Source organism: Zonotrichia albicollis, chromosome 18, assembly GCF_047830755.1.
Source record: "Zonotrichia albicollis isolate bZonAlb1 chromosome 18, bZonAlb1.hap1, whole genome shotgun sequence".
NCBI classification, from domain to species: Eukaryota; Metazoa; Chordata; class Aves; order Passeriformes; family Passerellidae; genus Zonotrichia; species Zonotrichia albicollis.
The window spans coordinates 4123571-4139670 of record NC_133836.1 but is presented as its reverse complement, the minus strand read 5'-3'; the positions used below and the strand labels follow the sequence as shown (position 1 = coordinate 4139670).

General features: G+C 50.1%; 1 protein-coding gene across 2 annotated transcripts in view; it reads left to right on the top strand.

The window, feature by feature from the left end:
• The window catches only part of SSH1 (slingshot protein phosphatase 1), a 35071-nt gene that overhangs the window by 3839 nt on the left and 15132 nt on the right, over nucleotides 1–16100 (top strand). The window contains exons 2-4 of one of the 2 annotated variants that reach the window (XM_074554070.1): nucleotides 946–986; nucleotides 13893–13996; nucleotides 15603–15667. In XM_074554070.1, the coding sequence (XP_074410171.1) occupies nucleotides 946–986; nucleotides 13893–13996; nucleotides 15603–15667 (210 nt within the window). Of the gene's footprint in view, nucleotides 1–945; nucleotides 987–10534; nucleotides 11501–13892; nucleotides 13997–15602; nucleotides 15668–16100 lie in introns of those variants that run through there. The other variant, XM_074554071.1, reaches the window with a different exon arrangement.

Genomic DNA, 16100 nt, shown 5'->3' with positions numbered 1-16100 from the left:
CAATTTTGATCCACTCCTTCCACCAAAGTAGCATGTTCCCCAGGAGGGCAGCAGGCCGAGTGTGATGGTGTTCACAGGGCTCTCAGGTTGAGAGAAGAAACAAGGACTTGACTCTATGTTTCACAAGGCTTGATTTATTATTTTATGATATATATTACATTAAAACTATATTAAAAGAATAGAAGAAAAAATTTCCTCAGAAAGCTGGCTAAGAATAGAATAATAAGGAATGATAATAAAAGCTTGTGGCTCGGGCTCTCTGTCTGAGCCAGCTGAGCTGTGATTAGCTATTAATTAGAAACAACTAACATAAGCTAATCAAAGATCTACTTGTTGCATCCCACAGCAGCAGATAATCAATGCTTACATTTTGTTCCTGAGGCCTCTCAGCTTCTCAGGAGGAAAAATCCTAAAGAAAAGATTTTTCATAAAAGATGTCCACGACAGCAGAGGACGCGCATTGTCCCAGCGTGGGGACACGTGTGCCAACTCAGGTGGAGGTGGAACCTTGTCCTGCCAGTGTGATCCCTGGAGCTGCACATCAGGGACAGCCCCAGGGAGCACTTTTGGCCGTGTCCTGGTGCTTGGGACACCCCAGTGTTGGTTATTTGTGGCTGCCAGCTGCTGCCCTCACGTGTGCGCTGTGCGGTGGCAGCGCGGTGTGCGCCGCTGACGTCGGGGCTGGCGCTCCCCACAGCGCCCTGTGCTCCAGGACCAGCTTGCAGGATTAGAACCTAATAGCCTGAAAATCCCCCTGAGCCCCTTTGTCACCCGGCGCCGGGTGCTGGTGCCATACAGGACTAGGGAGTGTCATTTCATTTATCCCTGGCCCCAGGAGGAAAAACCCTGCAGGAAACAGCCCCTCACACCCTGTTGGTGCAGGGGTTTTATTTATTTTATTTAAAATAACCAACCTGTAACTCTTGTGTCCTTTCCTCCCCTCAGGCAGAGGCTGGCAGTGATGAGGAGCGTAGACTGAATGTGAGGTAAGCTGAACTTTTGGGCTCTAAGCTTGCACTGTTGTTAATTGTCTGCCCAGCATCTGAGTCCTGACCCTGCAGAGATCCCCTTGCCTAGAGGATCCCCTCCAGGTGTTTTTGCAGAGAGCTGAACCTGGGGATGCTCTCTCCCTCATCAGTTTTAAGATGAGTATTGAACAAAATGAAAGAACAAAAGAGTTTGTGATCCTTTTTTCACCTCCTGAGAAGACACTGGAAAATTCCTGGTCAGCTTTGGCCACTGCACTTTGGTGTTATCACAGCATCTCTGGCTCTGCTGGGGCTCCACTCAGGAAGGGGCTCTGCTCCTAGAGGAGAACTCTGCTCATTCCTGGCTATTACCTACCAGGAATTTGCCTCCTTGGGGTCATGCAGAGCCACTGTGTTCATGTGAGGGTAAGAAAGGGCTGAGCTGTCCTGCCAGAGAAGAGAGAGGCTCCTCTTGCTGACATTGTGCAGATCTGAAGTGGTGACACAAGCTCATGTGCCAGGGCCCTGGCTAATGGGCTCTGAGTAATGCTGTGGATGGCTCACTCCAAGCCTGGCTCTTGCAGGCAGCTCTTCCCCTCTAACCTGTAAACCACAGCAGTGGTTCAGCACTCAGTCTCTTCTCCTTGTCCCTCCTTCCTGCTTTCCTTATCCTGGCTTCAGGAAAAGCAAAGCAAGTGAAGTCAGAGAGCAGAAAGCAGGGCTGCTCATGGACAGAGAAAGAAATTGTTGGAGTTTTTTGTTTCTGAGTTTTGGGATGGTGTCTCCTGGCTGCAGCCTGCCTGGGAGGCCTGGAATTCCATGGCTGTCCTGTGTGCACACACAGAAGTGCTGTGTGTCTGCTCTGTGTGCTCTCCTGTGTGTATAAGCATTTCATGGCTGTCTGTAATGCCATTTGAGAGCTGACCCTGTGGGGAATGGATTTTGTATTGATGAAATCAAAATTCAGGGTTCCTTGTTCTGCTCCTTGTACAATGCAAGGTCCCAGCAGGAGCATGAACAGCCACAGAACCTTAATTCTTGTGCTTTTCCCCATGTGGTATTAAACAGTTACATGTAACCAAGCAGGATGGCAGCCTCCTCCTTTGGGTATACAGTTGTGTGCTGAAAGAGAAAATACAGCTTTATCCTCTTCCCTCAAATGTTGTCACTGTACAAACAAATCCTGGTGAGACACCTTTGGTCTGTCTGTCATGCACCCCTGACCAGAGCCACCAGGAGTGTGGATGCACTTAGACCAGGCTTAAAGGCTGCTGCTTTTCTCCTGGCTGTTGAAAAATGCTGCAGCCCTGACGTTGGACACTGAGATCCCATGAGCTTCCTCTGTCCTCCAGTCTCCTGGGGCTGCTCTTCCGTATACGATTGTCAGGATAAGAATCTGGTAATTAAATAGCCAGACAGAGCTGGAGAATCAGATGGCTCTCATGCACAGCCTCTGCTGTCCTCAGGGGGAAACACTGCCAAGAGCTGCAGGAAATATGCAGACATAACACAGATGATGAATGGAGCTCCTGTTGGTTTGGTGGGTTTATCCTGTCCCCTTCCCTGCCCTGCTTCCATCTGCTGAGACTCTGCCCGGTGCCCAGGGGGTGGCAGAGTTGTTCAACTTCATTGTGCTGTGAAAAATCCCTGCAGGATGGGCTGTGCTGGTGTTTGTGCCTCCTTCAGTCCTGGTCTAGCCTTGGTGACAGCTGGGCTTTGTCACACGTGCCCTGAGCACAGGGGTCAGCAGTCCAGCCCCTGGCTCTGCAGACTTTGGAGATCCAAGGGTGAAGGGAAAGGAAGGATTGTTGGAAACACGTCCCCAGTGTGCTGCCAGCTCAAGCTGTGTTTCATCAATGCAGGATGGCTGTGCTAGTACACATTTCTGACATCATGTATTCATCTGCCTGCTGAACAATTATTTTTGTTCGTTCCAAAACATTCTGGGGTTTTCATTTGAGGTTGCATAGTTGGATCTGGTTCCTTGAGCCATCTGATTGTTTTCTTGGAGGAACAGGTCTGTATCGTGGTGTTGCACCCAGCCATGTCTTGCTGCTCCCTGGTCATCCTTCCTTATGGTTTCTGTCATTCCAAAATGCTTTTCTTTCTCCCTGGAACAGCTTCTACCCCAGAACAGAGCAAGGGGACTGTAGGTTCAAAGATATTGCTGCTATCTGCATTTTCTTAGGCATTAATCTGCTTTTAGCTCTGTTACCAAAATTTTGTGGAAGTTTTGGCAATGTAACATCCACACTGCTCCAGGCAGCAGGCAGCCAGGAGTTTGTATTGCTCCCTGAGGGTAAAGACTCAGAGCAGAAGGAAAAATAAGAGACCTGAGAGGCCAGTGGAGCCAGGAGCTGCACGTCTGAGCTGTGTTATCAGTGTCTGCTCAAACCTTCCCTCCTGGAGAACCTGCAGGGAGATGCTGTGGCTTGATCCCTTTTTTCCCCTGCTGGTGCAGTGCACCCCCAGCTCACCCAAACCTCTGTAAAACTGCTGTCAGGGCTGGGCCAAGGCCATGGCAGGATGTGTTAGCCTAGGCTTGAACACAGCCCTGAGTTCTCTGAGATCGAGTTCCGCGCGAGCCTCGTGCCTGTGGCCTTATCTCAGCCCCAGATCCTGCTCTGCAGAGCAAACCCTGAGGAGATGCTATCAAGGAGGAGGCAGAGCAGAGCCCAGCTCTTTCCCAGCTGCCTGCTGTGCAGTTTTTCCTTTTTGCTGTGACCCAGTTGATTCTCAGTCCTGGCCGTGTGCTGGCTCTGTCACAGCGAGGCAGAGGAGTTGTTGCACAACCCAGATCGCTCTGTGAGTGTTGGCTGATTCTCAGATGTGGTTGGCAAACACAGCAAGATAATCACTGGTTTTAATTACAAATATAAATAGGTTTGTTTAGCCAGTCATTCTGTAATCTTTGCCATTATTGGCTTTTCAATCACAGCCTGAATGCAGGGCTGGGTGAGTGTTTTCAGGCACCTTCTGCAGAGATAGAGGTTGAACCACTGCAGAAGGCCTGGAAGTTGGTTATCTCCAGGCTCTGATCAAGCCTGAAGATGGTTATGGAAAGAATTGTTCTTGTTTGGCTTCTCTAAACCAAATTTTAAGAGCAGCTGTGGGAGGTAGAGGTTTTCAGGGTAGGGCTTGTGTATATTTGCAGATCAGTGATCAACAGGAGGAGTCATTGGTGCAGACAAACTCTTAACAGAGCAACTGCAGGTTTAGATTGGGTATCAGGGAAAATTCCTTCATGGAAGGAGTTGTCAGGCATTGGAACAGGGTTCCCAGGGCAGTGATGGACTCCTCATCCCTGGAGGAATTGAAAAGCTGTGTGGATCTGGCACTTGGGGACATGGTTTAGTGGTGGCCTTGGCAAAGCTGCAGGAACAGCAGGACTTGATCTTGGAAGTCTTTTCCAACTTAAATAATTCCATTATATCCCTCTGGCACACACCACAGGACACCATTGTATCTTATATCACATATGTATATATTTTATACACTTGATTTACATTTAATGTCTATTATGTTTTAGTGCACCAAAATGATCTTTTAACACCTTGATCCTTAATTTCTTTAGGGATTTCGGAGCACGTTTTGCTGGAGCAGCACTGATGAACACCTTGTACCCACAGTTGTGTCCATGGTGCCAGGCAGGGCAGGGGGAACACGGGGGCAGCTGCCTTGGGCATTTATTTGTGGGGACAGCAGCTCATTACAGCCCTGACAAGCCCTGCTGGCTGCAGACGGATTGTGTCCCTCCCGGGGAGCTGGTGGGAGCTCTCGGGGCAGGAGTTGCTGACTTCACGAAGCGTTCAAAACAGGACGCTGAATCACATCCTGGCCGGCAGCAGCATCCTGCCTTAGCGTGCTCCGTACAATGGGGAGGCACCGGCCCAGCCCCCGGCCCTCGGCAGCGCCCAGCCCGGAGGTGTGGCCCTGGAGGCCCAGGAAGGTGTAATTCGACCTTTACATTTTGTGGTGGGCTGCGTGTGGATGTTCAAAGCGCACGGAGTCGGGGAAACTTCACTTATTTGAGACTTATTTAAGATCTGGCCTTTCCAGGAAACTGTTGCTGACTTGGAATTGAGCAATATGAGGAGTTTACTTGGATGTAGGTAGAGCAACAGCAGGAGAGCTGCCAATTTGAAGATGTGATGATCAGACTCTTTTGGAATTGTATCTAAATATTTTTGGGGTTTTTTTTCTTCCATGAAACCTCAGCAGTTTGGCAGAACCCAAACCATGAGGCCCTATTATCAGAGGTGCTGGCTGAGCACTGAGCACTTGTTCCTGTAAAAGGCCAGTGTGGTCACTGTTTATTTAGGTGTTAGAGCTGGGTCAGAGCAATATTTTGGTTTCAAATGCCTCTAGATTTTAAATATCTTAATCTTTGATAATTGTCTGCCAAGATCTGTGAGTCAGGCATTTCTCATACAAATCAGAGCTCTGCTCTGCCTGGCAAATACTCCTGAGATGCTTTTGGAATGGGGAAAGGACATAACACCTTCCCAGGCCTGGTTTTAGTTCTAATGAAGAGTGCTGAGATTATTTCCTGATTTTTTTCCCAAACATTCACACATCCCTTTGCAGCATTTAAATCCCTGATGCAGAATCACTTTGCCACTGCACAAAAATAAGCCCAGATTCGAACAGATTAGGGTGCACTGCACATCCATCAGTTGTTTAGGTTTATCTGGGATCAGGACTCTCCTCTGCAGGGCTTGTCTTCCCCCTCTGAAAATTTTAGTTCCTTGCTGCAAGAACTGCTGGTGAAGGAAACTTCATATCAGGGACCAAGTCAGCCAGAAATGCAGGGCATGGGACAAAACGTCCCGTTCAGATTTCCCCAAAAGCTGCCAGGTTCCTTGTTTGTTCTGTCTGCCATCCAAATGGTCACATCCAACCCTGTCCAACACTTGCATCCCAGTGGAGGCTGCTGCCCCTGGCTTGGCATCTCCCTCCCAGCCCTGCAAAACGTCCTGACCTCCAGCTGTCTGCTTCCCTCTGCAGCACCATCCTGCCTGGAAATGTGCATTGGATGGGGAAAAGAAGGATGGTCCTGGGGTTTTTACCACCACTTTTCCATTGTGAGTGAGCTTTGCCCCTGCCTGGCACTCTGCTGATTTTGGGAGTGCTGGCTGTGTGCCCTCAGGGGCTGCACTCCAGTCAAACACTCGAGGTGTCAGGGCTGAGCCAGAGCTTCTCTCACTCTGCTCTCGCCGCGCGTGATCCGCCTGGATTTATTTTGTTTTGTTTTTTCCACATGACCAATGTGTCAAGTACTCCCTGGTCTCTGCTGCCTTTTTTGGAGCCGTTCTGCAAGCTGGCAGCTCAGCTGGTTTTTGGGTTGCTGTGCCACCAAGATTCCCAGCCATGTTTCTGATGCCTGTGGTCTGTGGTGGTCTGTGTCCTGGCTGACCTTCACTCACACCGCTCAGGAGCTGCTCCCTTAATCCTTCAAACTGTTCCTCACCTGCCTTTTCTTTCCCAGCAGCGCCCTTGGAGAGTTTCCACTTGTTTCTCTGGGAGACACTGAGTGGGTGAAGTGGGGTGACTTAATGAAATAGTTCCAAGGATTAGAACAATGGGCTGCCAGGAGGAATGCAGGAGGATGGGCCCGTGTGCTGACAGCTGGGCTGGGGAGGAGGACAGGAGCAGGATCAGCTCCTGCCAGGAGCGTGGGTGGAGCTCTGCCTCTGGTGTGCCCTCCATGGTGGGCATCATCCCACCTCTGCTTCAGCTCAGACACTGCTCTGGGACAGCTCCAGGCCTTGTGGCCTGGCTGCCCCCTTACCTGTGGTCATGGAACAGCAATGGCACCCAGAACAGTGACTTGTAGGAAAATACACAGAGCCAGTGTTTTGGGGATAGACCATCAGGGAAATCCATGTTGTTGCTGATGCTGATCTCTGTGTGTTCCCCTGTGCCAGCTGCTGCTTTCCCATGCCTTGTTCTCCAAGTCCATGACTCCAGGTGAGGGTGAGCTCCTGTGTGGAGCAGCTCTGCCCAGCCCTCACAGCAGGGTGGGTGGCACTGGGGTTGGCACAGCGGGCTGGGGACAGTCCAGGCCATGCACTGGGGGCACCAGTGCTGGGGGGCTCTGTAGGGTTTACACTCCTTTTCCTAGCAGCTTGTGCAGGCTGAGCTTTGGAGAGGATCTGGCCTGGCCTCCTGAGACAGTGGCTGTCACCAAATGCCATCGTGTTCCAGTGGGAATCTCAGAAATGCTCCTTGGGATTCAGAGCGAGTTCCAAGCCTGTGGCGTCGCTGGCTGATGCTGGGATCGGCCTCGTGCCTTTTTGAACTCTGCCATTAATGGGATGAGCAGAAAGGATTTCTTTTTCCTTGTGAAACAATCTCTTATTTTACTTGGCTTTTCACCATCCAAGTACTAGGGATTCCTAGAATTTTCTCATTCCTGGCTCTTTGGGAGCAGTTCTGTTGATTTACTTTGCACAAGCCTGCTGGAATGGGGAATGATCCGTGATCCTGCTCATTGGTTTGTTTCTCTCTTCCTGCCCTTTCTCTTGGAGGGTTTATCCCAGCTGCTCCAGGCTTGTCTGCAGGCACAGCCTGGATGCTGGGGTTGTCCCCAGGGTGGGACACTCAGAGCTGAGCTGGTTCTGCTCTGTGCAGATCTGGATCCGTGCTGATCCCTGCTCCAGCCCAGTGCATCCCAGGAGTGGCTGCAGGGACATCATCAGCAGTCTATTTCTGTTGGGAAATTGGCTTTTGTGGGCTTCGTGATTGATTTAATTTTTGTCTTTTTGCCCTTTGTGCCAGAGGAGGGTTTGTGTGTGAATGGCCTGCAGTGTGTGCAGCCCTGTCAGCATTCCTGCTGGGCTGTGGCCCACGGTCCCCACGCCTCCGAGCCCAACAATGCACACTCACACTGCCCTTGCTCCCTGCTCTGCTGACAACAGCAAAGCCTGAGTTGAGTTGAGTTTTTGGTCTCCCCAATATCTCACTTCCTTCTCAATAGATGGGAGAGATGTTTGCTCCTGCAGGGAGGCTTTACAAACTGCCCCACCACAGCTGGAGCTGCTGCCTGGCCCCTTCCCAGCACAAAGATGCCCTGAGTGTGTCTGAGGAAGGGGAAATGTTCTTTTTGAGAATCTGCAGCCCACGTTTTGCTTTTCTTCTGGAGGTGATTTGTCTTCAGCTCAGGAGGTCTGGGAGTGATGACTTTGGGTGTGGGAGTCATGGGTATGGAAAGAGCTTTCCTGCCTTGCGTTTCTGGTAATAAAAACACCTCAGTCCAAGTGGTCCTGAGCAGATATCTGACCTTGCCAGCTGTTTTGGGCTCCTGCAGTCCTGACCACAGGTCAGTTTGTCAGCATTTCCCAAATCCTACACGTGTGCAATCGCGCTTTGGTGTCTTTGTTCTAAACCATCTTTGCAGTGTTGGGACTGGGCTTTTCCTGGGGAGCACACTGCTCCATGTGGGGCTGAGCTGGGGTGGCTGTGCTGGTACTCCCACCTGTGTTTGTCCCTTTAATCTCTGTGTGACACGGAGCAGAGGCCCCTTGGACACACTTCATTGAGAGCAGGGGAAGGGATTTGCTGCTGCTGCTGCTGGAATGCCTGGGGCTGTGCAGTGCCATGGGAATGAGCAGCTCTGAGGTTCCTTTGCTGTTTTGTGTTGCTCAGGCCCCTTCCAAAGGCCCCTCTGGTGGTCAGGAAGTGTTATCAGATGTGCCTCTATCAGCCCAGAGCAAGCAGTGCCTCTGCTTTAACCGTGGGCTGTTTTGGGGAGCAGCAGCCACCCAGCTGCTCTCAGCTCTTCCTGTTTCTCTCCTTTCTCTTTGATGTGCTCCTGCCCAGCTTGGGTAGTGCTGCTGTTGTGGTGTGGCTGTGGGACAATGCCAGTCCCCTCTGCTCGCTGCAGTGTCCTGCCTGAAATCCACCCTCTGGAACAGGGAGGGTTTGGCTGGGCCATGGGAGCATCCAGCAGGGCTGGCTCACCCCTCTCCAGGGCTGCTTTTTGTTCTTTCTCAGTTTTCTTGATGTGGCCAAGCTTGTTCCAGACCAGGCAGCAAAGGAGGGAAGAAAAAAGGGTGAAAAAATCAGTTCTCTTCCTCCTTATCAACAGAACTGTAGAAGAGGGAAGTGTGTTCCATTCTGTGGTGCTCACAGGGCCTGTTTTTCCCTCACCTTATCAGTCTGGAAATGTTTTGAGTAGAAGATGCCATGAAACCCAAAGAACTGGGAGGCATTACCGTGTTTGCCTTTGTAAAATCATGACCAATTTTGAGAGAAGTGAATGTTCCTTTTCTTGTGGGGGTTTGGGTTTTTTTTTTTTCTTCCTTAAGCACAGACCTGGTTGCAGGAGGCTGCTCACTCATCTCAGGCTTGCCAGGAAAAGTGGTTTTCTCTTTTCTGACTCTGTCTGTGGATCTTTATTTTGACATGAGTTCTGTAGCTATAAGATGTGTTAATAGAGTGTTCTCTTGTGTCCTGCAAGATTATTTTGTCTTGTGTGAGATTCCCCATTAAAACATGGAACTCAGGCACATGAGGATTGCCCCTGGGACACCTCACAGCTGGAGCCACGATGGCAAAGCAAACTGCCTGGGGAAAACTGTTGTGGGACTGGCATCTGGCTGCCCAGGAGCATGAGCAGCTCTGTCTCTTTTCCCAAAATCCCGTGTTTTTAAGGGATTGCTTTATGGCATTGCTGGCCCCGGGGGGTGGCAGTTTGTAGCGCCGAGGAGGCGCTGCCTATTGTGTTCCTCAGGCACTGGGAATGGGGCTGATGTGTGTTGCAGCCACGCTCCTCTGGAGCTTTCCCAAAGGGGAAGAAATATTTCCTTTTCAAGTTGAGCAGCACGGAGCCAAGGGATGGAGCAAGAGCCTCTGGAGCCGGGCTGTGGCCGTGAGCACCCTGTCCTTGCCAGCCTCTGGGGGTGTCACTGTCTGTACCCTCCTGTGGGATCTCAGCACCTCAGCACTGAGGTGTCACCGAGAGCACCCTTGGGGGGCTCGGGAGTCCTGGAATGTTCCAGAAGTGTCTGGTGGCTGGACTTTGATCCTACACAGGAGACGACACCTGTATGAGGACAGGAGGGTTTCACCGGGGTGAATGGTGAAGGGATTAGTTAATTAGAGAGTGAAACACAGGGTTTAGGATTTCTGTACAGGGGGGTTTAGAGAAGTAAGATGGAGGAATTGGGGCGTGTCCTGTCCTTCTTCTTCTTCTTCTTCTTCTTCTCCTCCATCTTCTGTGGTGATGGTGGCACTTTGGGATTGGTCATTACTAAAAGTGCACCGGGCAATAAGGGTGAAAGGTATTGGGGAAAAATGATAAATATTGTACACGTAACTTTGGGTATAAAGATAGGTGACCGCCCGGAGGGCAGGGAGTGTGCTCATGGCTGGCTGCTGAGCAGAGCTCTGTCGGGCCGAGAGAAAATCTTTTAGATAAACAATTAATAAACACCGAGACCGAGAAAAGAACTGAAGCCTCTTCTCGTCCTTTGAAACGTGGGCTGCCCCAAGGCCACCCCGGGCCTTTCCAGGCCATCCAAACAGCCGAAAACCGGACACCCTCCTCCTGGCGTTTCCCAGGTGTTGGAAGTGTTGGGTTTTCCCTCTTTTGGGGTAATAATTTCCTGTGTTTGATGAGCTGAGGTCAAGGAGTGGGAGAAGAGCTGGTGTGCAGCTGTACTGGAGCATCAGGGTCCTGGGGCTGTGAGTGGGCTCTGTGTTTATTCGAGAGCCTGAAGTGACTCCTTGTAGAGAAGTTGGGTCAGGGTTCCTGGAAGGGCATGCAGGGATTGGGTGGTTTCTGTGGTGTGTGCCAGCCAAACTGGGAATGCACAGAGAGCTCCTCATTCCCTGCTCAGGCTGCTGGGATCTGAGTGGCCTTATGGTGTGTGCCTGCAGAAAGAATTGGGGTTTGTAAGGCACAAATATTCAGGGAATTCAGTGCTTCCCCATCCCCGAGCACCTGAGAGACTCCTTGTCCAGGAATGGCTCTGAAAATCCAACGGGGGAGCTCTGCACTGAGGGAAGAACCATTTAAATTTCCTGTATCTGTATGAAAGCATTGCTTTCACTGTAAAGGAACAGTCCATAGGATGCTTTTCCTCTAATCTGTCCCTCGCAGGGATTATGGACTTCCAGCCAGGGGCTGTGTGGGTGCTGATAGGAGCCTCTGGAGCACGAGGGGGGAAGCAAACAAACAAACAAGTCTGGAGGAGGGAAACGATTAGCCGAGCCTCAGCTGGTTGTTTCCCCTCTTGAATGGCTCTCTTTCATCAGGATGTGTTGGGACAAGTGCTTTTTCAAGGCAGGATATCAGTGGAAGACACAGTGTTCCCTAAAAGCCATCCAGTTCCCGGGGAGCATCGGCAGCCGCGATTCCTCTGCTCCTCTGACCTTTTCTTTGCCTTCTGCTGGTTTTTTTATGGGTTTAGAAGCAAAAGGATGTGAGTTTTCCAGCTGGTTATGAATCTTTTCGATTTTGCTGACTTCTGTCTGACGCTGGGGCCACCACGATGCTGCCGCCGCGCAAAGAGAACCGGCCCGAATTAGTATGTATGGCTTGTGCTTCGGGGCATCTGTCCCCCCTGCCGGGGATGTTCTTTAATGCCAGGATTTGGGTGCTCTTTAGGAGTTTTTTTTAAAAAAACCTCAGTTTTAGTTGTTTACTGGGATCGCAGGATTTAAAAGGGAGCTGTGCCTTGTTTCTCACTGAGCTGTGCCCAGAGCAGTTGTGAGGAGCGGCAGAGCAGCAGGCAGTTCCCAGAGCGGAGATAAGGGCTGGGCTCGGGTAACGTTGTTGTTACAATGTGGTGTAAACTGTGAGCAGAGAGGCGTTTGGGTGTGCTCCGTGTGGCTGGCGCCGTGCTGGGCACCTGCAAACCGGAGCTGCCGCGGAGATGGGCAGTGCAGGGAGGAACGGGAATTTCAGTGCGAACGCAAACCTCGCTCTCAGCAGGCTCCTGGCTTTGCTTTCTGGTTCATTTCCACGCACATGGAAACACGGGAACAAAACTTTTGCTCTGTGAGTTGTCATTTTCCTGGACCACTCACTGCTCCAGCAGCACAGCTTTCCCTTTTGCCTGCAACTGGGAATATTCTGCTTTATTGTCACAGATTTCCTGACTGCAGGAGAGGAGAACATCTGTCAAGATGTATCATCAGAGCAGGATGATAACTTTGGGAAGGAACTCTACTTTTTCCAAGATGTAGAAATCCTAGTCAGTACTTTGAGATCAAAGATCCTTTGGGGTAAAACACTGGAGTAAAATATCCTATTTCAAGATATTTTTTTTGCTTTCCTAAAGGAAATTTCCCCCAAATTCTCAGGGTGGGAATGCTGTGAATTATCTCGTGGTGCATGATCTAAGCGTTCCCTGCCTCTTGTGAGTGCTGAATATCCCATACATTGTGTGGGGGTCGCTGCTTTGTGTCACTTCTGGCCTTTTTTAACGCTTTCCTGTGAGGTCTGGGGTGAGAAGGAAGCAAGGCTCTTCCTGGCTGGCTCTGGAAGGAGCCCCATTCCCGTTTGCTGCCATTTGCAGCCGTGGGTGCCGTTATCCCGAGCCAGGCTGAGCTTGGATCCTGCTCAGTCCCAGTGAGGTGAGGGGGGAGTGCTGGAATCCTGTGGGAATGGAAGTGGAGAATTGTTGGGATGAGAGGTGTGCTTCTCCTGCTGTGTTTTATTGACCTTTGTGGAGCCTGAAGTTCAGGCAAAAAAAAATTAGTTCACTTTTTAAAAAGTGAACTCAAAATCTGAGAAATCTTGAGTTTAAACCTGATCCAGATTTTTCTGGGGAATTCTTGAAATTCAGTAGAACAGGAGGATAGTTTTCCTGGGAACTTGGGCTGTGTTCTTAAGAGATTAGAAAATCTGAAATGATGTGAATTTCATGTCTGTCCTCACAAAAATACTGAGGTAGAACAGAGCATTGGGAGCATTGCCACTCACTCCTGTCTCAAGGCAAAGCCCATGGATAAAATATGGAATAGATGAGTGCTGGGAGCAGTGCCTCCAGTGGGATCATTTGCTGCAGGATAAGGAGCTCCTGTGTAGCCCAGTCTCATAATGGAGCATTTCTGTTTAGTGGATGCAGACAGTGATTAATGGTGATCTATGGCTGTGAGTGTGGGGTGGTGGAAAATTGGGCTTTGGAGCAACAGATGGTTCCTGTGCTGTTTGGGGAGAAGAGCAAACAAATCCCAAGCAATTCCTGTGCAGCTGAAAGGTGCCTCAGGAGACAGGGGTTTCCAGCAATGTGGGAAATGCAACTTCCCTGCTTTGGCCAAAGCTGCTTCTGAAGGATTTCTGAGGTTCTCATGTGAAATCTGACTGTGACAGTGCTGTTCTGCCTTCTCTCCTTTATGCTGCAGCCCTGGGTGTCATTTCCCTCTGGAAATGTCACTGTGTTTGCCCAGACTCTGTCCCAGGCTGCTGATCCAAACCTCAGCTCTTGTGCTGGTTGTTTTTCCCTGAGGGTCCAGAGCTGTGTCCTTTCCCTTGGGATGTGCAGGTTCCACCTCCCTTCCCCTTTAAATCTCCACAGTTGCAGGTTCTTGTTTTTGCATTCCAGAGAAATGTCAAGAACTGCAATCAGCAGGAAGTGATGGGCTCAGAACCTGCTCTCCAGTCCATTGCAGGTCCCAGCCTGTAAAGAGTCCAACCCTTTGCTTCTTTTGAGTTGCAGAATTCTAGAATCAAGTGATAAAGTCATTTCCAGCCCATGACAGCTCAGGCAAGTATCTCCTGCAGGGGCCAAGTAACAAACCAGTGCTGGAAAATGACAGATGAATAATCCATGAATAATCCCAGAGTCATGCTGTGCAAGTGGCTGTGGCAGAATCCTGCTATTTTAGTGAGGACAGCACTTCCTTTCCCAGATGTGCACATTTTGCTGCTCTTCCCTTTCAGCTGACTCCTGTGTTTTGTTTTTTATTTTCCAGCCTCAGCGAGAGCTTTTTCATGGTGAAAGGTGCAGCTCTTTTCTTACAGCAAGGAAACAGCTCCCAGGGCCAGAGAAGCCTCCAGCATCCCCACAAACATGCAGGTAATGATTCCATCCCCTCTGGAGATCCTTTTTCCTTCTCATCCAAAGGAACAGGTGGGTGACACTCCAGCTTGTCCTGCTGAGCCTTGTACAAGCTGCTGAACAAACCCAGGGTTTCAAATTACTGATTTTTTTTATTGGGATCATTGAATTTTGATTTCAACTTTTATCATTCTCTTGGAACTGTGACTGGAATAGAAACTCTGTGAAAAATCATGGCATTTTGCATGGCTTTCTTTAGGCAGGGAAGCCTGTGCAGCCAGAAGGGCTGTGTGGAATATCTCTCCTTGTTTTCCCCAGTCACAGAGGAGGAAATGTCACTTGTGCTGCAGTGAGTTAACCTTTGCCTTGTGGCAGGGCTGAGTCACAGAGCTCAGCACCCCTTGGGCACTTGGGGATGTCCTGGACATTTCTCCAGGGGCTCTCCCAGCTTCCAGTCATCTGAAACTTGGGACTTTTCACTTTGGAACTTCCTGTTGCTGGTTTTGTTTGGATGGTGCTGGGCAGAGTAAGGGATGTTTGATCAGGATTTGGGTATCTGGACAGATGGACATTTGTTTGCTCCTCATATCCTGGTTTCAGGAAAATCCCCTTTCCTGTCAGCTCACCACAGACTGTCCTGCTTCCCCCAGTCCCTCCCAGTTGCCAACTGGTGGGAAGGAATGGCAGGGAGTGGTGTGGTGAGTGTGCACAGAGATTTGGATGCAGATAAGGGCATCCAGGGAAGTTGATTCTGCTTCCCCAGAGTTTGCACCCTCTGCCTTTGGCGCTTTGGGCAAGAAGAGCTGGGATTGGGGGCATTTAGAGAGCAGGAGCCTGTGGGAAAGGCACAGTGTGGTTCTGTGTGGTGCTGCTCAGCAAACACTCCAGCACAAAGGGGGTGTTTGAGTGCCAGGCTTGGCTTTGGGTTTCTCTGACTGTCAGCAATTCCACATACCCAGCAAACAGCCTACGGAAGGAATTTTATCTCCCATGGAAAGTTATGAGTGCATTGCTGAGTTATTAGATGTGAACTTAGGTTTGTTTTCCTGTAGATTCCTCGTTCCTTTCGTCTGCTTTCCCCAAACAGAAATGTACCCACTGGCCTAGAGCTGAGGGGACTCAGTGCATGAGCAGAGCTTGGAGACTCCATCAGCCAAACCAGCCCATTCCTGCAGCCCTTCCCTCTGGAGGTCCCTCCTGCTCAGTCACACCCTCTGCAGGGCTGGTGGGGCTGATCCCACCACGCTGGGGGTGATCACAGCTCAAAGTTGTTCCTTTCTCCTTTGTTCCTGATTTTTTAATCAGAGTTTTTCCTCCTCTTCTCCCTCACCTGTTCTCATGGCCAAGCATTTCTGTCCTCTCTAGGGTGCTGTGACAGGAAGAGAATCCTCTCTTGTGCCAGGCACAGGTGGTTTCAATTGATTTGGTGCCTTCCAAATACTGTAAAGTTGGGTTCTCACCCATCCAGGAATCTCATTGCTCTTAGTGCTCTTTGGGACAGCAAAATTATTTGACCTCCCTTAATTTTGACTTAAAAACATCCAATTTCTTAAAAGGTCAAGACTCTGCTGATTGCTAGTGCAGCAGGAGCCCCTTTGTGATGATTGCTGTGCTTTCTGTGCAGGTGACTTGCCCCAGCACCTGCAGGTGATGATCAACCTCCTGCGCTGTGAGGACAGGATCAAACTGGTAAGGGCAGCTGCATTTTCCTGCTCTCTTTTCTCTTGGAAGTGTTTGCAACAGACCTGTGGAGGAGCAGGAAAAGCATTGGCAAATCTTGGATTTCAGAGCTGCCTTAACTCTGTGCTGGTTTCCAGCCCTCCCCCATTTTCCTGACCAGCTTCTTTTGTCCTGGTCCTTGTGTCCAGGTGTGAGCTGGGTCAGGGAACTGCTCTGCCTGCAATGGGTTGTTGTGTTGGATTTCATTTTCCATCCAGCAGGAGGAGAGACAGAACCTTGCTGGTTCTCTTGGACACTTTTAAGTCAGCCTTGAAATTGCATCAGCTGGGCTGGGCTGTCTTTTGAAGAAATCTGAAGATAAAAATCTGCTGTAAAAGTCACTTCTCTGCAGAGAAGTTGATGTCAGTTGTGCCTCCTGCAAGACTGAGCTGTTTCAGTGAAG